The sequence below is a fragment of the Taurulus bubalis genome (assembly GCF_910589615.1).
Source record: "Taurulus bubalis genome assembly, chromosome: 1".
Classification (NCBI taxonomy): domain Eukaryota; kingdom Metazoa; phylum Chordata; class Actinopteri; order Perciformes; family Cottidae; genus Taurulus; species Taurulus bubalis.
The window spans coordinates 35,614,973-35,639,914 of NC_136589.1; the positions used below are offsets into that span (position 1 = coordinate 35,614,973).

Consider the following 24,942-nt stretch of genomic DNA (forward strand, 5'->3'; position numbering starts at 1 on the left):
AGATGTGCCGTACATGAACGCTGTGTTGATGTTCATGCTATTCCACAGGACAACAAGGTGAATGGCGTGACGGATTCTACACGGATTATGGGCTACTCCTTCCTCTACCCATCCGTCATCCCTTGTCCCTACGTGCAGACAGTCACTCTCACCCCCCAGGATGAGTTCTTCATTTTGGGTAGCCGGGGCCTGTGGGATGCCGTGTCTCCCACCGAGGCTGTGGAGGCGGTGCGAAACGTCCCCGACGGCCTGGCCGCTGCTAAGAAGCTGTGCACGCTGGCGCAGGGCTACGGCTGCACGGACAGCCTCAGCGCTGTTGTGGTGCAGCTCAGCGTGAGTGAAGACTGCTGCTCCTGCTGCTGTTCCGAGCCTCCCCAGCCACCTCCGAGTCCCGGCTTGGGTCCCTACCCCCCGTCGTCCTCTGCCATCAAGGAGCGGCCCTCGGATGGCTCCCTCCCTGTGCCGCCTTCCTCCTGCAGTGAGATCAGCAGTGAGATCAGCACCAGCGAGATGAGCAGCGAGGTGGGCTCCACGGCCTCATCCGACGAGCCACCGCAGAGCTCCTTGGTGCTGCTGCACGAGCAGCCCCACCACCCACACCTCCACCTGCACCAGCAGCCCCACTCGCTGTCCCTGCAGCACCAGCAGGCGCACACAACCACCCAGCCCTGCCAGTACCTGTTCCCAAGTTCAGAGCTACCCTCTGCCCGCAGCTGCTGTGCCCTTCATCCTGCCTGCTTAGCAGGCTCCTTCCAGAGGCAGCTGTCTAGTGCCACCTTCTCCAGCGCCCTGTCCGACAACGGGCTGGACAGCGAGGACGAGGAGCCCATCGCTGGGGTTTTCTCTAATGGGAGCCGCGTGGAAGTAGAGGCGGATGTCCACTGCCTCAAAGCAGAATCCTCCTCATCACGCCAAACATCATTACCCTCGTCTTCCAGCCAGGAGCGAACCACGCTGTCTCTCCCGCCGCCTCCCCCTCCACCGCCGTGCACCCCAGAGCCCCTGGAGGAAGGGATCGACATGAGCCCCGGTGAGGGTGAGAACGGGCTGGAGAGAGAGGAGTCTTGGCAGGCATTCGGAGCAGGAGGGGGGGATGGGGGGAAGTTAGCAGGCAAGAAGAGGGTTAACGGATCGGTGGCACGCCAGGAGAAGAGTCACAACCTTATTGAGGTGGCTGCTGACGCCCCCTCCAAGAAGTCTGGGGGCTACTTCACAGCTCCGGCTCAGCCCGACCCAGATGACCAGTTCATCATCCCGCCCGAGCTGGAGGAGGAGGTGAAGGAAATAATGAAGCAGCATCAGCAGAAACAGCAGAAGCCGCCTGGGACCGATCAGACAACAGACTACTACGACACCCCTCTCTGAACTCCACCACCACCACCTACAGCATCATCTCCCTCCCAGCCGCAGCATGCACTGAAGCCTACTGTACCGTCGACCTAACCCGCTTGATTTTCCGTACATGGACACAAACAGACGAGTGTCCTTAAAAGGCTGGACAATGCACATGAAAAAAAGTTGCATCATACTTTTTCTAAACGGCCTTCCTCGCTCCACACAGCCTCATCATTGAAGAACCATGCACTGTCACGTGATCCACTCATCTTTACCCAAGCAACTCATACAGTAAAACAAGCAAATGAGCCCTTTAATGACACTCGACCCTCTTGAATAGCCCGTGGACACGGCTCCTGGTGTCCGTGGTTGTTCCCTTCTCACTGACTGTGGAACGTTGTTTTTACATTAGACGACCAGCTATGTAATTAACACTAGTCTCTTTGCAATAGCATTAGCTCGCCACAACACTTGTTAATATGGATAACAATTCCATGGTTTGTTTGTCGTTTGTTTTGTAAGAACTTACCATATCTTTTAATGTGAAAGCAGTCAAGTTGCTGAAAGAACTTTTTAAAACAGAGACTCATAATCTTTTTATTATCAGTGAACTATGTTGAATGGTACACCAGTAATACCACACTTAACTGTTTTAGATAGGGCACTTAAAATACTGTATTTCTTCAGTAAATCATGGCTCTTGGCCTGTAAAATGGCATAGAAATTTTTTGTAGAAATGTTAAATACTAACTCCTAGGAGTTGCATACTCTTTATGGTGACTCAGTCACTTTTACTAATCTTCTCTGAGAGAAAAGGTGATTTATTTTTTTTTCAATGATTGTAAATAAGAGAAATATTGTATACTGATGCTTTTAAAGGAACTACGTACCTGTATGTCGGTGAAGGTTTTAGTGGTCGGGAGGACGTGAGGTTCACCAAGAGTTTGCTGTTATGGAGGTGTCACACCCCCACCCCCTTTATCTTACAACGTCGACCAACAAATACTACACACACTCAGACACACACACACACACACACACACACGCGTAGAAATGTATTTGTGCAATTACAGGTCAGAAACCCCAACATTCCATGCAATATACCTACACAAAGTTGCCATGGATTGCTCCACTTTGTTTGATTGTGATGTCCTGTAGTCATCACTGTATCTAATGAACACTAATAGACAGATATTTGCATGCACACTTGCATGCACTCACATACATACACACAAACACACATACACAGACACACACGCATAATATTAGTCCCACCTCCCTCCTACAGTAACTGTTATCGCCGGCATGACTGTGTCAAGTTCAGTAATACAAACAAATATATCCACATGGAAAAGAGACAACACAGATGTTCCTGTCTTTGGTATAATAAATTTTAAATTTGTGAATATAAGTCATGCGGTTTGAATTTGTTTTTAATATTTAATGTATGTTTAATGTGAAAAAAATGTATAGAAGACTTCAGAATTTCCATTTGTTTTATTTACATTAATATTATTAGTTTGCTCTAGTGTGTTTACATTGATTGACCAGAAGGAGGCAATCTCAACAAATGGTATGGTCTACGTATAGTAAGGGATCGCTTTACCTTGGAGCACCGGAGTAAAAAGCCTTACATCTTTAAATCCAAAGCCTGCTTTCAAAGATATTTATCATAAGCACTAAACTGAAAAAGAATATTTTTTAATACTTAAAGTTAGTTTTTATTTTTGGTTTTCTTCTATCGACCAAGTTCACAAAGTTCAGGGGCGTCCTCTGCGCTTACTGAGATGCGCTCATGTTTTCCATGACAACACTGCTGTCATTACTGCGTTTCTTATACTTCTTCTTCATGCAGATGACACTGACTGCTGTAATCACCAGCATTACTCCCAGTACGGACAGGGAAGAGGCAAGTGCAAGGGTGGTTTTATCCATGATGGAGCCCTTGTACTGACAGCTGTTCCCGTAGTACCACCAGTCATCACCCACCTCACACCTGGAGAGCAGAGAACAAAAATTTGATTTAAAGGTAATCCCAGCAATCATACATACCATATATAGAGTTTTAAACAAATTAAAATGAAGCTTAAACTATAGGTAAAGTGCTGTTCTGAGATATTGAGCGTGAAATATTGAATATACCGAATGGCACAAAGACACAAAGCCTTGAAACCTCACTCTGTCAAAAGGTAACAGAAAGTTACTGCGCTTAGCCAAGAAATAGTCCCAGCAAACACGCAATATCATACTGGCTGTTGATTTCGTCTGGCGTAGTGTAGGCGGGCGTACCTTCTGCAGGTGCAGGTCGGGGTAATGCCACACAGGAGCCAAACAACTTTCTTCTTTCGACAAGATGCTACAGGAGAACCATACATGGCTAGATGCTTACACTGTACTTACTGACTAAACCTCTAACACAAACTGAGAGAGTAAATGAAAAATTATTAAATCAGATTGTTCCCATTATCTTTTCTGCTTATCCGGGGCGTTGCTTATTGGGGACGACATGCTTAGCAGGGCATTACAGACTCTGGGGAGAAGTCCCTCTCCCCAACAATGATTTCTAGCTCTATCTGGGGAACCCAAAGATGCCCAAACCACTTCAGCAAAGGAGCAGCAGCTCTGAGCGTCTCACAGTATCTTTGAAGCTGAGCCCAGCTACCCGGCGGATGAAGATCATTCCGGCCGCTTTTAACAGAAATCTCATTGTATCGGTCACTACCCAAAGCTTATGACCATAGGTTAGGGTCCAAACTGAGATGGACGGTAAATTGAGAGCTTAGCTTTCCAGCTCAGCTTACTCTTTACTGCCTAACGGTTCGGTGCAACAACCGCATCACTGCTGCTGCCGCACCAAACCAGCTGTCCCGTCTCCCACTCCATTTTACCCTCGACAACAAGATCCCGAGATACTTTACAGTGACTCACTCCCAAACCCGGAGGGAGCGCAGTCCACCTGCAGACTTGGAGGTACTGACAGCTTCACACTCTGCTGCAAACTGCCAACAGAACCACATCATCTGCAAAGAGTGGAGATGCAATTCTGAGGTCACAAACAGAATCGGTGACGAGGGACAAAACCCTGGTGGAGGCGAACACCCACTGGAAACATGTTTGACTCGCTGCCTCTTATACAGACACAGCTCTCACTTTGGCCATACAATGACCGGATGGCTTGTGGAAACCAACCCATGTCTCCACAGGACTCACCGGAGGAGATGGTCGTACGTAAGCCTTCTCTGAATCCACAGATCACATGTATAATGTATGAGCAAACTCCCATGAGTGTAACTTTAAATGTTACTTTTGCAGTTAAGTGAGTGCAGTCAAAGAAAGCGCTCACCGGCAAGCGGCCTTCCCCTCATCCACCACGCAGACTCCGTCATTCAGACATTGCACATTGAGGCAGGCCTCAGAGGGCACAGTGGTAACCGGTGAGTGGGTTGTGGAAGGCAGAGGCTGGGTCACTGTCAGATGAGACACATCTGAAGAGGAAGAGCAAATAAAAGAGCGGTTAATTGGGTGAAATTGGAAGTGGAGGAGCGAACTGGATCACATGATTGACTAAAAGTAAGGAAGTAAAGTGTATTTATATTGCACTTATCACAGACAAAGGTCACAAAGTGATGTACAGGAGTCGAGAAAAACATAAACCAAATTGACCATGACAGGGGCCAAAACATTACAACAGTTAGGAAAGCATAATAAAATGCACATTAAAAGATGGTGCAATAAAAAACACAGTAAAACAAATTAAGAAAATACTAGTGGGTATATGAATCATGGATGTAATAATGCATCACTGGTATACATGATCCAACAAATGTGGTATTTTGCACAGGTGCCACGGATGGGTATGTGGCATATTAATGAATACATCATTGATGTGCTGTATGACAGGATGGATGTAGTTTCACCAAAATAAATTCTAACATAACATAAATGGCAATACATTTCTTGCCGAATATATTTGGACACACTTCATGTTTTAATGTTGAATTATGTTGAGTTTGTACTGTATTTGGTGTTTTTACCCTCCATGGTGAGAAGGAAGATGGCATCTCCCCCCTTTATGAAATCCCTGCTCTTGGCCCTCAGGTGGGTGAGATACACTGCAGTGCCGGCGCCCGGCCCTCGGAAATACTTGGACCCATCATCTTGTGTGACCTCAACGCCCACCTTGCGAGGGTCATCCCAGAAAAAGCTGTCTGAGTCTGAAGGATGTCGAAAGGGTGTATAGATGTATATATATAGTATTGTCAAGATTTTCTTTTACGTAAAGAATAATCAATTTGAATCTTTTTGAGAGTGAAAGTAGCTGCACCTGTTGCCTTCATATTGGGGTCAGTGGTGACACTGCGCTGGTTGGACATGCGCTTTTGGATGTGTGGGTGTTGGTCCATCAGCATCATGGTTATCTGTTTCCAGGGACATGGCCATTGCTGTCCGATGTCCCCGTCCCGGGCCACCAGATGAGCATAGGCCGACAACTCTTCAGGGTAGCCTGCCTTACCGCTGGGGTACAGCTCCATTTGGAAGGTGTAACCCTCCTTAGAGATGAACGGGGGGCTGAAGATAGACGTGTTTGTTGTGGTGGTTTCTATAACCTGACTGAAGTTTTTCACACGCCATATAAACTCCGGGCAGGTGGTCTCAGAAAGGTTGATGTCATCCAGTGACAGCCCCCTTGTCAAGGGCCCAGAAGCCCCTTTGATCCCCTGAAAAACTACACGGAATTTAGTTTTGATGTCTAGACTCACGTGGTGCAGTTGCCACTGCTCCTGAGCGGATCCTGTCGGGAAAAAATGGACTTCATTGAACAGCAAGTTCACAATGGCAAAATTTCACAAGCAAAACTGTTGCATTCGATTTTGAAGAATTGTATAACGTAATAATAGTCACCATGGATGGTCTTTATAATGCGCAGTTTTCCATTGGGGCTACCATCGTCAAATTCTCTGACGTGGATATTCAATGAGTCGCTGGGGCCGCTGTTGTAGTAGAAGAACTCCAGACACTGGTACCCTCTTCTGGGGTAAAGGATCCGGCTCTCCAGCAGAGCGGTATCCCCAGTGGTGCCCGTGCCAGTGTTGAAGTGCATGAAATAGCCTGAGCCTAAAGGTCAGAATTTCACTTGATTAATATTGTCAATAATTAAGCACTATTGAAATGCTTACTGGATGATAAGAGAGATGGTTACAAAGGCCAAACTATCAAACAGCAATGATTACAAGGTAGGTTCATTTCTATCTTCAAAAACAACCCTCACTTGCCTAAATGTTGAAGTGTTTTTTGGTGCCGCTGTAATTGCTCCTGTCCATACTGGCTGTGAAGCGATCCTCTGTATGTGTATTTAATGTAAGAGATGCTTTAAAAGGCATATTCAAGTTCAGTGTTAAAGTTCAGCAAGGCTTCAACTGTAAAGTAAGTCAAACAAATCAAGTGTGTATCTTCCAAAGCTAGGCTCCCTGAGTATGAAAGTCTCTGTGTTTTCTTGCTCAGCACTGGTGGAGGCGTAATAACACAAAGGGGGAGTTTCATCCTGAAAAGACATTCTGCAGAAGATACCAACCTGATTTGTCAAACACATACCGCTGAAGCCTCACATTGTTTGCATTAGTTGGACTTTCTCACCAGAATCTGTTTTTGTCTACCTACATTGGAATTGCATTTTAAAGTTGTTTTTTTCCCAGGGTCATTATTAGAAGAGGAACAACTGCAGTGCCCAGACACATTTTAAATGTACATGTGGGCATTTTGTTGTTTTCAGACCGACTTGAACAAAGCGTGAACTAATCCTTCACCGCTGAGCTGTCTCTACACGTGTTATGTGCTGTACATCCTTGCAACAAACTTCTCACCAGCGCATTTGCCCATGTTGGAGTAGTCTGTGCTGGGCCCTCCGTCGGCTTTGGAGACCCTGACCCAGTCTGCCGTGTCCCCTGGTCCCTGGATCATACCGCAAATGTTCTCGCGCTCAAAGTCACACGAGTCCAGGAACGTGGAGCCCTGGGCTAGGAGACATTTCATTAACACACATAACATAGGTGTAGGACTTTGAACAGCTATAAACTGATTGACTGCGCAGTAACAACAGTGTTTTGCTTATCCACACATTTCCATGTGGAAAGAATTCAGGAGATAAACCATCTTAATTGACAGCTGATATCAACATTAGTAAAAAACAATGGTGGTACACGCTGACTCAACAGCTAGTTGCAGATAATAAAACGCAACTTTGATGTTGGTTGTTGACTCTTACTGCAGTTATAGAGGCGGTGCAGCTTGAGCAGGTCACTGTCACTGAACTCCATACGCTGGCCAATGACTCCACTGAAGGCCGGGATCTTGGTGACGATGGTGGGCTCAGTGCCGTTGCGGAAGGCATTTTTACTGTAGTGCATCATGGAGCCGTAGTCATAGGGCACGCCCAAAGAGCTGGAGGTGGTGTCGTTGTAGGTGTTGAAATTGTGTTCTTTACCTGGAGATCAAACATAAATAAAGGTGTCACTGCCGCTAAAAGTTGCTCAGCAATGGCTGACGTGTTTAAAAACGTGACAAAAAGATTGCTGACATTTTAAGAGCGTAGGTCAAAGCAAGATGCCAAATGTGATAATCCTTCAGGAGATGATAATGAGTGTTGCTTATCTCATCTTAAAGCATGCACATGCTTATCAAACAGGCAATAAGTCCCCTGCTGCATGAAGTTCTACATAACAAACCTCGAGCAAACTTTACATGAACTAAAGAGATTTGTCTGTCTTCAGAACGTGCATTCTGTGAAAAGCTTGTGTAAATGTAATTCATAAAAGCTCTCACACATTTAAAACCATGCACATATAAAAAGAAGCAATGAAATAGGTATGTCATGAATGCATACATGATATGTTGGAGCATGAGTGGGTAGTGTTTAAACTGATTATGCAGAATAGCAGTGGCAGGTTCCTTACCCTGTGAGATGCGGTCCCACATGATATTAACATAATCATCGCGGTCTGCCCTGGACTGTTCGTGCCAGAAACCCAGAGCATGAAGGAACTCGTGTTCGATGGTGGCGATGCGGTCACAGTTTCTCCCTATTGACAATCTCTGCTTCCCAACTCGCCGGTTTCCCACAGAGGAGAAACAGCTTTTGGAAGAAAAAAGAAAAGAACGCAGGGCTTTTATGAATATCACGTTGAGGACTTTTGTTATAATTATAAAATACAGTATACATATGAAGCATTAATACTTGTGCAGAAAGTGCAGCTCATCTTGCCATCTTGAAGACCGTAAAAGTACAATGTTCCTTCTGCCTTACCCGCCCCCTTTAAAGATAGAAATGTAGTTTGCTTCTCCGCTCCAAGGTTTGAAGTCGATGCAGGTCTTGAGGCGGTACTGCTCAAAGGCCTTCAGAATCACACCTTTTGCATTGATCTCTGCGGAGAAGACGATACATCAGTTCAGTTAAAGATGGTGAAATACGCCTTCTGAACCCCCTTCCAGATTAACCGCAGTGATGTGTAATTTCAAAAAAGGCCTCTGTTCAAATATTTATAGCTGTTGACCTTCAAGATGACTCCCACAGGGACCAGGTTTCTGACTCGCTGTATAAATCGTAACTAATCAAACATGCGGTATTCACCCAGTGGTGCACATGTCCGACCTGAGTTCTCAACTGACAACTCTGAGGAGAAGTTTGAGGAAATGCAAGATGGAAAAGTTACAGAATTATCAGTATGTTTTCATGTTTCTTCTTGTTTAACCATTGTTTTTTCTCCTTCCCTGTTTTAGTTCCCTCAGACCCCACTGCTGTGTAAACATAAGTGCAGGATTAACTACATTTGTTCCTCTGAATATTGGTTTTAACACATCATTAAAGCCATTAAACGTCTCTGACTACAAACTGAACTGGCATATTTGACGAAAGTGACATGACAAGAAATCATTGTTATTACACCAAATAAGACATTTCATTTTTTATTTGTTATATAAGGGCTATGAATGAACACATTTACTGTATATTATTATGTATATCTACAGTATATTACCCAACATAGTGGTAAAAGCAAAAGCACAAACGTATTAATACGTATTAGTAGCAAATTGTACTTAGTACATAGTATTTAAGTATCGTTATACAGAAAGTTCCCTGTCAGTGTCATATGATTCTATATGTGTATCTTTATTATTATTATCATCATCATCATCATCATCATCAATGCATTAACATGTAAGCATACTTTAATATTACAGTTGGTCAAGGTGGAGCTAATTGAACTGCTTTATATAGTGTTGGGTAGTTTTTAACAGTTCTTACTTAGTAACTTTCCACCAATTCCACAAGACTAATTTCGGTGAATAGATTGTATGAAGCCATCCATATTTCTAAAAACTATGAATGTGTTTTCCAAATCCAGGCTCGAACGGGCACTCTTACCCAAGTCATCTTCCATGTAGTACGGGATCGTCTTTGGCCACCTGTACTCTTCCCCTATGATGGAATTACGAGTTTGCCTCTGAGGCGGTCATTAAAAGATAGGAACAACATGGGTCAAGGTTAGGCTTTATTCCAGAAAAGGCAATTGTGCAGGTGAAAATTAAAAGCATGTTCAATTAACATACCTCTTCAAGCACAATGTCCCCCTCCACGAGATTCAACCCTGCCTCTAGGGAGACCAAGCACAGGGGAAATTGGGTTACAATGGCCACTGACTAATAATCTGGAGACATGAGCAGAAAGAAAAATGTCTGCATACCTTCATTGATGTCGAAAATGTCAAGGTCCCGTCCACCGTCCACATCATAGTCTGTGTAAATGGATATAAAAACAAATGTGAAGAATCTTCAAATGAAAGTGTCAGTATTTGGTGAAGTCTATGTCTTAAAAAACAATCGCATACCAAACACTTTGGCCGTGGGCTGCACCGAAGAGAATTCAAATGTAAATGTTATCGATTTGCAAGTGTTTTAAAAAGTAATTTAATGTATTATCATACGAGAGTGTATTAACGAAACAAAGCAACTTCTCACCAGGCAAAGGGCAATTCCGCACAAGAGGTTTGCAAAGTGAAGAACAAATACACCTGAAGGTTTTCTTCCTGCCATGTCCCTAAAATGTCCCTCGATGCAGGACAGTGCAGGTGACAGGTACTGAGCTCTCACAGACGCAGTGAGCACAGAGGTGCATACAGGGAATACAATGAAGGGTGATCTCAAGTGGATAATTGACAGAGCTGGAAAGGGTCTGAGTTATACAGCAACCTAAATTTCCCTCTCTATCTGTGAACACATCTTTATGCATTTGTAGATAAGCTGCAGTGGCTCCTTAGACAAACACATTTGAAGGAGTTTGGTAGCGTTCTCAAATTGTTATGCTTTGGTTTTAGGTACCTTTTTCTTATAGTGTGCATACTTATACAAGGATGAAAAACAAGACGTAAAATCTACTTCTTATATTGAGCCAAAAACAAATCAATACATTTTCTTAAGACAGTTATTTTTTCTGTGTAATTTTACATTTGATAAAAGGAAGTGCAGAATCTTGATGTTCTTTGGCAGTTCCTCACAAGTCAATGTTTAGTTTGTCATAGATTAGGGGTCAGCAACCTTTCGCATCCAAAGAGCCATTTTAACCTCTTTCCACCAAAAAAAAATTGTCTGGAGCCACAAAAAATATTTGATATCACAGCTTCTGAAGTTTTATATATAGTCATATTATATATACAAAAAAACTATAGTTTGTCGTATTTATGAAATTATAGAACAAGAATAAAGACTTTTTTTTTACATTGTATTGCTATTTTACCTGTTTATAACTATCAAACAAAAAATAGTCATGTGTCGGCTCCATTAAGGTTAATTAAAAACACAACTATACAGACCATCAGGTCTATCTATATTTGTGGCTCATGTGGTAGAGTGTTTGCCCTGTAACTGCAAGGTAGCAGGTTTGGTACCTGTCCTCTTTAGTGAGTTTTACATTTTAAACGCATATCTTTTGCTACGTTTCCACTGAGCGTCCTCCTCACTAGAGCACCGCAAACGGAGGACGGATCCGTTTTTACTAACGGCCGCCTCAGTGTCTCATGAGCTGACACAGAACCAGCAGCAGTAGTGGAGTTTGGAGACGTGATCCACTTCCTGAAAGTATATCTACTTTACTCAGTTTGCTGCAGCAGTTGAGGAATCGCTCTTCTGCACTCATCTGCACGCGAGGGCGGGGCTCTGAATCACGAGTAGCAGCTGCAGGGGCGGAGGCTTGGCAGCGACGTGACGCACATTTTAGTGAAAGAAATATTTAAACATTTATTTTTATTTTCAGTGACCCAATATCACCTAAAACTCCAAGATAAGAGGACTTCCCTTCAAAAGTTTTTCCACTGGGCAAAAAAAAAAAAAAAAATTGTCTTTCTTTTTTTTTTGTCAAAGCCTCAGGGAGCCGCAACAGACGGGCTACGACCCCTGCCATAGATAAACATTACCTCGGACTATCTCAGTGCTTCACGGCCATTTTGGAAATGGCAGCTTTGACATGTATATTATGAAATAGTTTTTAAGAGACTTTCACTTTTCAGTTACTTATTGTGTTTTGGGTTTTAAATAACTAGTTTTACTAAGGTGGGTGTGAAACGTTGTGAACATAAAGACATGAACAATGATCTCCTTGGTGCTTGTTTGTCTCATCCATCCGATATTTCTTTTTCGGACTTCATACTACATCACCACACTCTGAGTGTCTGATGTTGTATTGAATGAGACCGGACTGTCCTGACATACTGTAGTGGATCCATTCAAGATAGTTGCTAGTGTATTTTTGCAGCTTTGCTAAAAGACTTCTAATTGCACACTTAATCCATAAAACCTTGTTAACGTTTGCTGCGGAGCGTCATGTGGTGTACTAGCAGTGTTTTGATTGATGTCTTAAAGAGCAGAGTTCAATATGTTCGGGGATCTACTGGCAGAAAATGGATATAATGTTTTCTTTATTGAAAATAAGAACCGTTTTGTTTTCTTAACCATCTAATGAACTAATGAATAGTTTGCCCCCCGCCCCCTTTAACATTTTTTTACGACTTTAATACTATATTTTGACTCTTTTATGACATTTAAAAGACACTATGACTTTGTATTACGTTTTTGATGACATATTATACTAAGACTTTTTTAAATAACATTTTATAACATACTATATACTATGCTTTATATATGACATTTTCACAGCATACTACACTTTGACTTTTTATGACATTCTTTTTTTTCACACTGCATTATAAACTGTTATGACATGTTTTATGGCATACTATACTGTGACTTATATTTGAAATTTTTATGACACATTAATTTGACTTTTATTTTACAACTGTTTTTCTTTTACAAACTTAAATATGCCATTTCTTATGATATAGTCTTTTACTTATGACTATTATATAACATTATTTATGACTAAAAAATGTATCGATTTGAATCATAGGATCTTTGAATTCATATGCTAATTTTGACAATGTCCTGTTCTATTTGTTTTATTATTACTCTCTTGCAGATGGTGAGATAGAAACAGACCTCTAATCCGGATCATGGTGGCTCCCTTAACCTAAACGTGAACAGACAATCCACACATTTAATTTAATTAAAATGAAAAGGAACTACAAAACATTTCTCTGGAGACATTGTCTCTTATCTGTTCCATATTATGTATGGGCATTCAAGACACAGGATTATGTCAGTTTATGCTCATCAAAAATATAATAGGGATTGGTGAACCATCGTTACTGTTTAAGTAATAAGTGAAGGATGAAAGCTTTTGTCGATAAACCGCGTGCCCTTGATTAAAGTTGAAATAGGACAAAGCAGGAGGAATAAAACAAACACAGCTGCCACATTCATGTGAACTTTGGGTGGTATGGTTGTGTCATTTTTTAGGTTTTTGTGATTACTTATTGATATTTCTTGGCCTCTGCTTTATATTACTCGGTCTTTGTATAGAAGAAACAAATGGGGCAGAACTGATGGAGTTCAGGCTCTGGACAGATTTTTCTGTGACTGTGACAAGAGGATTTTATTCAAGTATGTGCACTACCTGAAAAATAATTGTAAGAATAAAAACCTTGTACACGTGCTGCGATGGAGTCCTCGTGCACAGCCTGCATTAGTATTACGAGTTATTACTGTATTTGGTCAAGGTATAGCTCAGGTTCATATAAGCCATTTTATTTTGATGTATATACAATAATTGGAAAATGTGGTCTCTGTAGGAGACAATCTCTGTACGAACCTCACCTTTAGCTTCAAGCGTTGGAACATTTGAGTATGATGAATTTTAAATTGAGTTGTACCTTCTGGTTCTATACTGCAAAGCATGCATATGACATCTAACTGGAGGGTTTAATAGAAAGTGATTCACTGCTTTGCCATAGGTCGCTTTCCAATATTAATTGCAAATCACAGGCATTTCACACCACATGGGGTGCAAAGATGTAAATATTTTAGTGCAAATACTTTGGGCAATTCTGCTACACTACTTCGAGACCAAAGCTTTTAAAATTAACCAATGTCACAGTGAATTATGGACCATTCTAAACTGATGACCACGGTTCAAACGTGACAATATTTGAGGAAATGCGAAAAAAGACAAAGCTATTCTTAGCACAGTTGAGTCAAAACAAAAAGCAGAAAGTAGTAGAGATGCTTTAAGATCATATTGACGGCTCTATAATACGTTGGTAGGCTCCTCCTCTGCTCCACCGTTTCAAATGTTCCTCACAGAAGAACAAATACAAAATGTGATCTTATGAACATCCTCAGTATTTACAGGCAGTGAATTCATGTTCAGTAATACCAGATGATCTCTGGCAGATCAGTCCTGCTGTGAGCCGTTCCAGCCCAGCACGACTTCAACTCTTCCACATTAAAAACAGGCTCACGGCTCATGAGCAGAGGAGGCATGTATGTGTACATCAACCCCATATTCATATTTTCCAGTTGATTAAAACTGGCATAGCGTGGAGACATTTTACCATCAATACTGCGTTTCATTATATATAAAGTCTTCATGAAATGGAGGTTCCAGCAGAGTTGTACTGCATAGTCATTTATTACTTCAGACACTATGTCCTATCATGCATTGGGCTGGAATAACTTTCACCCCTTGACTCCTCAAATAGTGCCATCATTTAATGGTCCAAGATTTCCGTTTGTCAAACAATTTGGTTCATGACCAGATACAAAACATTCATATCAGCCTCAGCTGCGCCTGGTTGTTTGGTGCTAAAGTAATCAGCAGCCGTGTGACAAATCTGTTTGTAATCAAATTCCATCGTAACTCTGCATAGGGACGAGAACAAGGTGACCGGGTCGATCTCAGGACTCTCACACAGTGAGACCAGAGTTTGTGTGTAAAACCACAAGTAAAGCACTTAGTGCAATTTCCCCACTGCAGTATTAATAAAGGATTATCTTAATTTATCTTATCTTATTTTAACTCAAAACATGATCGTTTACTAAACCTAACCAAGCAGCTTTGTTGCCTGAACGTTAACGTGATTGAGAATGCAGTTTTTTTTAAACCTTGTGGGCGTTCGGGTCTGTGGGACCCGTTTAAATGTTGTATCAAAAGAAAAATGATACGATTATTTATTTATTTTCAGACTATCATCATGTGTGTATAATACACGTGTGTGTGTGTGTGTGTGTGTGTGTGTGTGTGTGTGTGTGTGTGTGTGTGTGTGTGTGTGAATTCACCTGAAAGAAAGAAGGAGAACAAATGGCATGCAATACTTTCAACTCTTTTGAAGATAATTCATCCCTGCTTTCAAGGCGTGACAAACTGGATTGTTTCCCTTATGGGATTTTCTGAGACTAATTCAAAATTAATTTTCAAGTGTCCTCTGACTCGCTATGATTTTCACTTTGTGAAGCATGTGCAATATCAAGTTGTAATTAAAAGCCACACACTGTTGCTGACACAATGGGTGAATCATATCCAAAAGGGATGTTTGCAGAGCTGAAATTGACACGTATACCATAAAGCACCACACTGCTGAAACACATTTAACCAATTCAACCCCTGGACCACTTGAACTCAAATAAAAATACAACATTTAAATTCCAGCAAAGAGGCAAAACAAGGTCTCCAAAGATTGCATGTTAAAGTTGTTCATGCTGAACTATTAAGTGCAGAAAATGACAGCAACAACAAAACAACGTATACATGGAGTCTTGGGTTTGAATATTTGTTATGTGCAATGTAGTGCACAGATATATGGACAGTCACACATTTAAGGACATTGCATTGGGAATGAATACAATGATTGATTATCACTATACATTATAAATGATTATTTAGCCGTATAAGAAATATACAGCATAGTTCCAAATGTATAATTCAAATGAAACGGGAACAGTCACACAGAGTGTGTTATGTCGGGTGTGAGTGGAGAGCAGCTTGGATCTGAAGCTCTCCGTCACTTAGCGTCAAGCTTCTTCTTCTCCGTGGACGCGCTGCACTCCAACTGCTGCTGAGAGGAGAGAGAACACCTCGGGGACTACTTCATCCTGCGCAACCAGCCACGGGGAGAAGGTTAAAAAGTGATGTTTTAACTCAGTGGGAACTTAATTGGAACAAACGCAGCATTAGAGGAGGAGGATTTAGGTAATTCATCCCTGATTTGCAAAGGTAAGGCAATTGTATTTGTCATTATTTAAACCTAAAAGACTTCAACTTTCAAGACTTCATTCTTTCTGTACAGTTCCCTCCATCATCGTCTTAAACGTGTTAGCGTCTCCTTGGAGCCAATTGCGCATGCGTAACAGTGATGAGTTTTGCAATTCAGTTTCTTTTTGATTTTTGTATTATTCAAACTAAGAGTAAGTAGCCTACACGACTGAAAACGGCGTGGATTTTTTTCTTTTTTAAGCTCTGTTTATTTTTCACTGAATCCCAGCTCCACTGTTTTAGTGCCACTTCTGTTTCTCATGAATGGTTTCCTCTGTGACAAGCAGCCTGTAAGCTCACCAGAGAGGGACAGAAGGATAAAGTAGCGGCTACAGAGCAGTCTATCACTGTTTCACTTCGTGCTTTAACATTATTACAGAGTTCGTCTACCAAGGCAATGCCCAATTGTCATTGTCACTGTCAGCAGTTGCTGATGGTTATTCCAGAAGAAGCAGCAACAGATGGACAGAGTCAGAAAGGAGAGGAGAGAGACAGCGTTCATCCACAGAGATGCATCGATATAAAACTCTTCCCTGGTGGTTTACTGCTAAAGTCTGTTTGAATGAATGAAGCATGTTTCGCTGATGCAGAATTTGAAATACTGCTGGAATTTAGGTTACTACAAATCCAATAATGGGACTGACACAGGAATAGCACATTAGGACGTGTTTGATGTGCACTTCCCTGTTACATATTATTAAATCACTTGTTCATTGACCCTCATTTCATCCATTGATCTGTCCGCCAGTCGCCATGGAAACACTTGATGTGATCACACGTGTATCTTAAAAGGCAAGTTAATGCATTGGTCCTCTTTCTTTAAATATAGGCAACCATATTTAGTCAAAGGTATTGTAAAAGTTAATACAGTCGCAAACCAAATTTTTACCCTATTTCGTACACCCACATTTGTACAAACCCTATTTGTAACAACTTTAAGCACGCAAATTAAAAGCTATTAACAACAACAACAACAACAACAACAACATTGCTCTTGAAAACCTCACCAGTTTCCAGATGGGGCCGTCAGATGAAGACATTGCCTTCCACTCCAACATACCTGTGCCACTGGATATAACCGTGGCTGTGGTCTACTCTGTCTTTGGTGAGTAAAGTGTCATGGAAATGTTTTATGATTATATAGACAAGTTCTGGTTCTTTGATATTCGTCATCAGGGTAAAATTTGCAGTCACAAAAGTCTACATTAATTCAAAACCATATTGCCTTTTTTGTAATGCTATAATAGACAATAACGAGTTAATAACACTGATAACGCTGTCAATGAGTTTTCTACTTGTTCTGCTCAAGCTGAAATGAGTAACAGGATGAAGCAAGCCTGCACACAGTGAGCCTTTAAAGCATGTGTATTTTCTGTATCTTTGACTGTGTTACAAAGTGATACGCATTCCACTTCCACCTAGACATAATACCTATGTATATGTATCTCTTCCATCTTTACTCTATTTATGTGTAAATTCTTCACTTGCTCCCAGAGACATGCACACATCAATGTACAGACCCAGCAAGGCAGCCAGTGAAGCAGATTTTCTTTTAATTCATTTATATCTGTGCTTCCGATACGACAACGTAAACTGCCTCTGATAATGAATTCGGTGGCTGGGCCGTGTACTAAAAAAAACACATCTCAGTCTTTGATCTTGACAGCGTTGGAGAACCCTCCTACATGCATGATGATCATATAGGATGCACGCTGTTAGAAGGAAACCAAAAAGACTAAATATGAAACTAATTTTGTGAAAGGCACTGTTTACTGACAATATACATTTAAGGATGGTCATTTTACAATTAATTCATGATGTGTTTTGCTTAGAGGAACTAGTTCAAACTGCTCACATGGCTTTAAATAAATATTGTCGAGTTATATGCCAAAGTGAGTGTTCAGTGTTTTGTGGTGATCATTAAAAAAAATGTAATTGTGAAGACGCCTTATAGGGACTCTTTACATAGCCTATTTGTTATAGGTAAAATACCCCAATTGCTTTGGGTGAAAAACAGCCCTCTCAACATTTGGTCTGTTCTGCAGGAGTATGTTCACTGTTTGGCAACAGCACCCTGCTGTACGTCTCCTACCAGAAAAAGCACCGCCTGAAACCAGCTGAGTACTTCATCATCAACCTAGCCGCTAGCGACTTGGGCCTGACTCTGTCCCTCTACCCCATGGCGATAACCTCAAGCTTCTATCACAGGTATTACAAATGGCACCTACTGTAGCATGAACAGGGATCAAAGCAAAGGAACAGAGACAACGCGCTCGTTCTCACCACTGGAGAATGGGATATACGTTCATGGGAAACACATGCGCTGTAGGAAAGACTGTTTATACTGTGAGTTATGCTTTTAAATCAGACGCCCTTTCATATTTCATGGTTCATTCAACTGTATGGTTGGTTAGCAATATGATTTCCTGTGAGGCCACAGATATGGAGTGTCATGCGCATGTTATACTCCTCTTTTCCCTTTCACCCTCTCCTCCATTGATCTTTCTTTTCTGTCTTCGCTTTGTTCTCTGTCTCACATAACCTCCAACGCAGGTGGCTGTATGGGAAAACAGTGTGCTCCGTGTACGCTTTTTGCGGCATATTGTTTGGCATCTGCAGTCTAACCACTCAAACCCTGCTAAGCATGGTGTGCTTTGTGAAAGTATGTTACCCGCTCTATGGTAAGTCTTCAAATCAGATATTTTTGTCCAATAAAATGGCACAGGATTAACCATCATAGCCATCATAGTGGCTGATCGTTGATTTATCTGTCAAAAGAAACTCAATTATAATCCTCCCCATGAACCGTTAGCTGCAGCCATTCGTCAGAACACCTATATAAAAGGAATTCAAACACTTAACACCCATCACAAGATTAGCCTCTATGCAGATGCTATATTGCTCTTCCTCCAAAACCCCTACTCCTCATTACAGGAAACTATCAAAATAATTGAATCATTCTCTAAAATCTCTGACTACTCTATCAACTGGAACAAATCATCCATTCTTCCATTACAGAGTAACAGTTGGGATGGGGCAGCCCATACACCACCTGTCCCTTTTTGCACCGGTGTCATCACTTATTTAGGAATACATATATACATATAATATACATATAATATAATACATATAATACATAGAGCTGTTCACACTCAACTTCACTCCACTACTTAAAACAATAACTGACGAGCTCCTCCGCTGGATGAATTTACCACTATCACTTATGGGCAGAATAGCTACAGTTAAAATGACAATACTTCCTAAAATAAATGACCTATTCACAACGATACCATCTCAACCCACCCATTCCTGGTTTAAATCTCTTGACTCAATCATCACGTAATTCTACTGGAAAAATAAAACAGTAGAATTGAATTAAACTGGCAACTCTACAAAAAACAAAAACACAAGGAGGACTTGAAGCCCCTCATTTTTTTCACTACTAGCAAACCAACTTCAATATATTCTTAAATGGATTCACCCCAACCAATCAGATTACACATGGTTAGATATAGAACAGACATTTTGTAAGGACATTCAGATTTCAGACCTCCCATTTCTCAGCCAATCAATCAAACGCCATCCTTGCTTCAAAACACTAACAGTATCAGAGACTCTGACAGCCTGGTGGAAATCACAAACATCACAAACATCACCTTTGCACCTTCAAATTTCACTCCTATATGGAACATGACCTTCTAAGCCACAATAAACCTCTATATCTCCACACATGGTCCGCTAAAGGCATCACTCATTTGAAACACATCTTCAATACCAATACCCTGATTTCATTCTCCCATTTGGTTCAGAAGTATGGCATCGGGAACAATCACTTTCTGGAATATCTGCAACTCAAATCATCCATTCAATCCAAATTTAACATTAAGGCCACTAATCTAGAATTACCTCCCATAACTTCACTATTAGTGAATATCACCTCCTTAAAAAAAATAATCTAAAAAATATGTAGGATAATATCACAGTCTGACCAAACATTAAACATACCGTCAAGAAAATGGGAATTAGATTTATCCATCACTCCTGATGCTGACTTCTGGACCCAAATCTGCAAAAGCATTTACTTCATGACCAAAAATGCAAATTTACAACTAATACAATATAAAATACTTCACAGAATTCACTATACTGGGCAAAACATGTTTAAAATGGGATTCACATCAGACATCTGTTCACATTGCACTCAATATAGTCTGAATAGCTACGTTCACGCCACCTGGCACTGCGCACCAGTTCAACATTTTTGGAGAAAAATAACTGAATCACTGTCTGTCTTCCTGGGCTGCCTCATCCCATTATCCCCTTCACTGTGCTTACTCAGAGACAATTTCTACAATAAACCTCAGCAAAACAAACCGCCAATTACTCCTCGTGGCCTTAACTATCGCCAAGAAAACTATCCTCATGAACTGGAAATTGAGGAATAACATACACATCACACACTGGAAAAACCTAATGATCGAATACATTTCAATGGAAAATCTAACCCCCTTCATCATTTACAATACAACAGAACACCACCCCATCTGGCCATCCTTCACTATGTTTTTACAAACTTGACTCATTCTATTAATATCCATATTTTTGTCTTTTTTAGCCTGAAACCCAATTGTAACCCACGTACATGCATACACGCTTACGCACATACATACATACATACTTTATTTGTTTGTTTTAGTTTTTAGCCTTCCTTTTGACGGCATGAAAGGTCCCGAAAAGGTTTTCTATACAGAACTCTCAATTAAGCACTTTGTATAATCAAAACGTCATCTTTAAGTCACTTAATCAATCATTGTAGATTTTCCTTTGAAATGTGGGTCAACTAAATGTAAATTTAATGATCAATTCAGATAATTACCCTATGTTCCTATAGCGCTCAAGCCAAATGAATACAACTGCCAAGCTGCCTGTCAACATGAAAAAAAGGGATTTTAGCTGCAGAAACAAAGCTCGGACCAAAACTACACCAGGTCTGCTTTCCTCTGGCTGGAACTTGCCCGGGCCACAGTTGAAATCTCTGGTGCCCATTATACCTGCCAAACATGCCAACTTCACGCGACAACTGACCCGAGTTGAGAAAGTATGCAGGATTTTAACTTATTCCTGAAGCTCTCAATTTTAAACATATTCACTCAACTATCACTTTGTGTCCACACAAATGAGGGGAACACCACAAATGATTTGTGATGAAAATAAACAACAACATAATCTCACTGAAACTGCAAATAGCTTCCCTCTCAATTAGTTGATTGTTATGCTGGTGTACCTCAAGATTCAGCATTGGGTCCACTGTTACTTAGTTTGTCTCTAAAGGACCAACCTGAGGTTTTTCCGCCTGCTGTCACTTGTCAGCCGTATGTTACTGATACGGTCATATATCTACATGCTAAAAACAAGAAGCAAACAGCAGAAGAACTATCAACTTCATTGGTCAATATCTCAAATTGGTTAGGGTTAGGTAAAATTATAGATTTCCATCAAACATTCAAAACATAAGTTAAAAAAAATGTGACAAGCAAGATTTGGAATCATATAATCAATGTAAAATGTTATAGAAGACAAACTGGGAAAACATGATCATTTTTGCAGATATTTTACTTGTGTATTGAATTGTTGTGACATAATGTTCTGGGGCAAATCCAAAAACAGTTTTGCCAGAATCTTTTAACTACATGGATAATAAAAAAACATTTGTTTTCATAGGGAACAGGTTTAACTGTGTCCACGGCCGTCTGCTCATTGCCAGTGCTTGGGTCTACGCCCTGTTGTTTGCCTGCTCCCCGCTTGCCCACTGGGGGAAATACGGACCAGAGCCTTATGGCACCGCCTGTTGCATTGACTGGCGTCTATCCAACCAGCACTCTACGGCACGCTCCTACACTGTGGCACTGTTCATCTTGTGCTATATCCTTCCATGCTGTGCTATAGTTGCATCTTACACAAGCATTCTGGTCACAGTGCATGCATCCCGCAAGAATATTGAGCGGCACGTGTCGAGGCAGACGCACATGAGCAGCATCGAGACAATTATTGTGAAGGTAAGAGGAAAGTCTGATTAACACACACTATAACGTCAACCATGTCAAAGATATCACTTGCCCAATAGACTATTAAGTGCTTTTACACTTTCTGTGAAACAGAAGGGGGTAGAATATCAAAGCTCCTCCTGAGAGACAAGAGCCCTCTGGAGTTCTCCATAACATGAGGAAATTGTCCGTGACCTGAATAGATCCTCCAGTGATGGAGCTTCTCATTAGCAGGAATTGGCTTTGGTTGTACTGTGATGGATGAGAAGCAACTGATGCCTTTGCTGATAAATGCTTATTATCATTATCATTATAGGCCTTTAATAATAGCTGATTCTCAGGAGAAAAAAAGGTTTACAAAAAGGCCTTTCTACTCATAGCCTCTGAATAATGTGGGTCAATAAGGTTTTCAGGTTGTAAAGCTAAAGGCTCACATTCAGTCAGCAATACCAGCCAGTCACTGTTTAGATTTTATCTTGTGATTTTAAAATATAAGTATGGTGAAATTCTATATTTTTCTTATAGTCACTAACTACCACAAATCAATCCACGACTGAAAGTAGTCCCCAACAAATGCACTATTTAATCTTCTTTGGCTAGCCCAAAGTTTGCTAAAAACTACAAAGTCAAGATGCTGGAAGCTTTTTTGAACATGATAGTATGTATTCTTGATCAATTTTTTAAGATTTACATCTAGAAACTCATGGGCTTGGGGGTGAGAGGGAAGAAAAGTATTGAGAACCACACTAAACCATTAGTGTTTTTGGTCTTTCCATGGGATTCTTTTTGACAAAAAATGAATAAAGAATAACACCAGATTTATACTCTCAATACAATGTTCTAGGAAAACCACAAAAATCAGTGCATTGTTTATTTATGAAATTATATAAATTTCCCTTTTCCCTGCAAGCTGAGTGTTGCTGTCTGCATCAGTTTCTTTGCGGCATGGAGTCCATATGCAGTGGTGTCGATGTGGGCTGCCTTTGGACACATTGAGAACATCCCTCCTATGGCCTTTGCCTTGCCAGCCATGTTTGCCAAGTCCTCTACCATCTACAACCCAATCATCTACCTAATACTGAGGCCGAACGTCCGCAGGGTGATGTGCAGGCACATGGGTACTCTATGCAACGCCTGTCTGAAAGACTGCCTCTGCTACCAGTGGCCCGTGAAGTGCTGCTTCAAGCCAGAGACTAGGGTCGGACTTCCCTCAATCCACAGACAGGCCAACCAATTCCCTTCATTCAACTCCTGTGCTCAACCTCCTATGGCAGCATTAAAGGATCACAGCTGTGAGGAGTGTAATGGTGCTTTCGAGCGATTCAGACAACCTCAAACGTGCAACGTCACTAACTTTGCTGCCAATAGGGACTCATCTAAGGATCAAGACACTCCAGTTTCCCAAACACATAAGCAGAAGACTCAAAGCGTGTGCCACAGGAACTCCCTGCTGGCCATCATGTGTGCAAAAAGGACTTCAGAAATAGACAACTTCCAAATTAATTTAGAGATGGTTCCAGGGCATGCAAAAGTGGCTTGGCCTTGATATTTCCCTCAATTCAAAATGTTTACAGATTATCTCTGGACATATTTGGCAGGTTGTGTTCTTTCAGGTGTGGCATTTCTTAATTAATATTTTCAGGAAATCTTGTTCAGCGATGCACCATAAGTGTTTTGGCAGAAGCAATGTAACTTATTTATCTTCTGTACTTTTATTTAACTAATATGACAGAATAGCTTTGAAGTTAAATGCAGACAACTATAATTTGATGGGTATTTAACATTCAACCTCGTCTGCAACCCATAAACAAATGTATTATGTTGCCTTAGTAATATTTACACTCAATGCTTCTTTGAAATGATATTGTTGGCTTGGCAGTGTATTGCTGTTTGAGTCAAATTAGCTTCTAAATCACTGTGCCAGGGCTATGTGGCTTAAGATGGATATGTTTGGCAGTTTTAAGTTGTCAAAAAGAGCCCGTTTTTCAGCTCTAGTTCAGATCTAGATACCAACTGAAGGTATTCAATCCCCTAGGCCACTTCATTTTCTATTCAAAACCAAATTGTACTGTCTAAAACATCCGTTGAAGTACTCCTGACAGCAGCATCTGTCTGGAATTACTTTATGTGTGTATTACCTCAACTTAAGGAAGCGCTTATATTTGACCTTGAGTTTGGCTAAACTTGGTCAAGTGGGATGGCGAGCAACTTGCAAAATGTGCAATATCTTGGATGCATCTTGTTTAAACTGTGCACGCCACTTTAAAGCCCCTGAAAACTTGATTTCAGAAGTATTTCTCTACATCCTTAAACATTCATGATTAACTACACAGCAACCAGAAGTTCCTTAGGTAATAGTCATTATGAGTAAAATGTCGTTAATCTGCTTCATCAGGACTGTGTGTAAATGTGGTTTGATGAGATTAGATTGACTAATGAAACAATCCACCAACTGTCATCAGATTCCGATTCAAATGTCGCTGAATCCTGATTGGTGCAAGTACACAACATCACCTTTTTCCAAATTAGCCCCAACCTTTTCAAAATTAGTTAGAGGAACACTGAGAACAACATAAATACAGACATCTGTCGCGTGAAATAACCAAAACTGGTTACTTTGACAGAAAATTGTGTATTTATGTGGATCTCATCACTCATGATAAGAAACTGATTGAGAAAACAAGCTTTCGAGGCTTTTGAAGGAATACTTTAAAAAAAAAAAACACAACATTGGAAACAATGCATGTTTTTTTTAGTTCAAAAGACAAAGAAATAAAATGCAAAAAATATGTTTAGCATTTCTGGGTCTGAGTTGTACAGGAATGACGTTTTGTTCTCGACCAACCCGGGAAGTTAGCATCACCCTTCTTC

The 24,942-nt window shown here is 41.0% G+C and overlaps 3 protein-coding genes across 3 annotated transcripts in view; 2 read left to right on the forward strand and 1 right to left on the reverse strand.

Annotated features, from left to right (window-relative positions):
* Positions 1 to 1,395, forward strand: part of phlpp1 (PH domain and leucine rich repeat protein phosphatase 1) — a gene marked incomplete at its 5' end in the record, with an annotated part of 40,268 nt that extends 38,873 nt beyond the window's left edge. Inside the window, one exon of the mRNA XM_079232120.1 lies at positions 49 to 1,395. Coding sequence (XP_079088246.1) covers positions 49 to 1,365 — 1,317 coding nt within the window. The 3' untranslated portion in view covers positions 1,366 to 1,395. The remainder of the gene's footprint in view (positions 1 to 48) is intronic.
* Positions 1,396 to 2,932: 1,537 nt separating this feature from the next.
* On the reverse strand, positions 2,933 to 10,422 carry mep1bb (meprin A subunit beta b; the record flags this gene model as incomplete). The annotated part of the gene is made up of 14 exons (XM_079232426.1): positions 2,933 to 3,331; positions 4,679 to 4,820; positions 5,370 to 5,549; positions 5,660 to 6,127; positions 6,238 to 6,450; positions 7,197 to 7,349; positions 7,598 to 7,816; positions 8,286 to 8,464; positions 8,636 to 8,753; positions 9,743 to 9,833; positions 9,940 to 9,983; positions 10,074 to 10,124; positions 10,218 to 10,236; positions 10,348 to 10,422. 14 exons carry the CDS (start codon positions 10,420 to 10,422, stop codon positions 3,115 to 3,117), a joined length of 2,169 nt encoding a protein of 722 aa, XP_079088552.1. The 3' UTR covers positions 2,933 to 3,114.
* Positions 10,423 to 17,044: 6,622 nt separating this feature from the next.
* Positions 17,045 to 23,617, forward strand: opn7a (opsin 7, group member a; the record flags this gene model as incomplete). The annotated part of the gene is made up of 5 exons (XM_079232917.1): positions 17,045 to 17,132; positions 18,073 to 18,235; positions 18,581 to 18,708; positions 21,749 to 22,083; positions 22,982 to 23,617. The coding sequence occupies 5 exons, from the start codon at positions 17,045 to 17,047 to the stop codon at positions 23,615 to 23,617; spliced, it is 1,350 nt and encodes a 449-aa protein (XP_079089043.1).
* Positions 23,618 to 24,942: the final 1,325 nt, after the last annotated feature.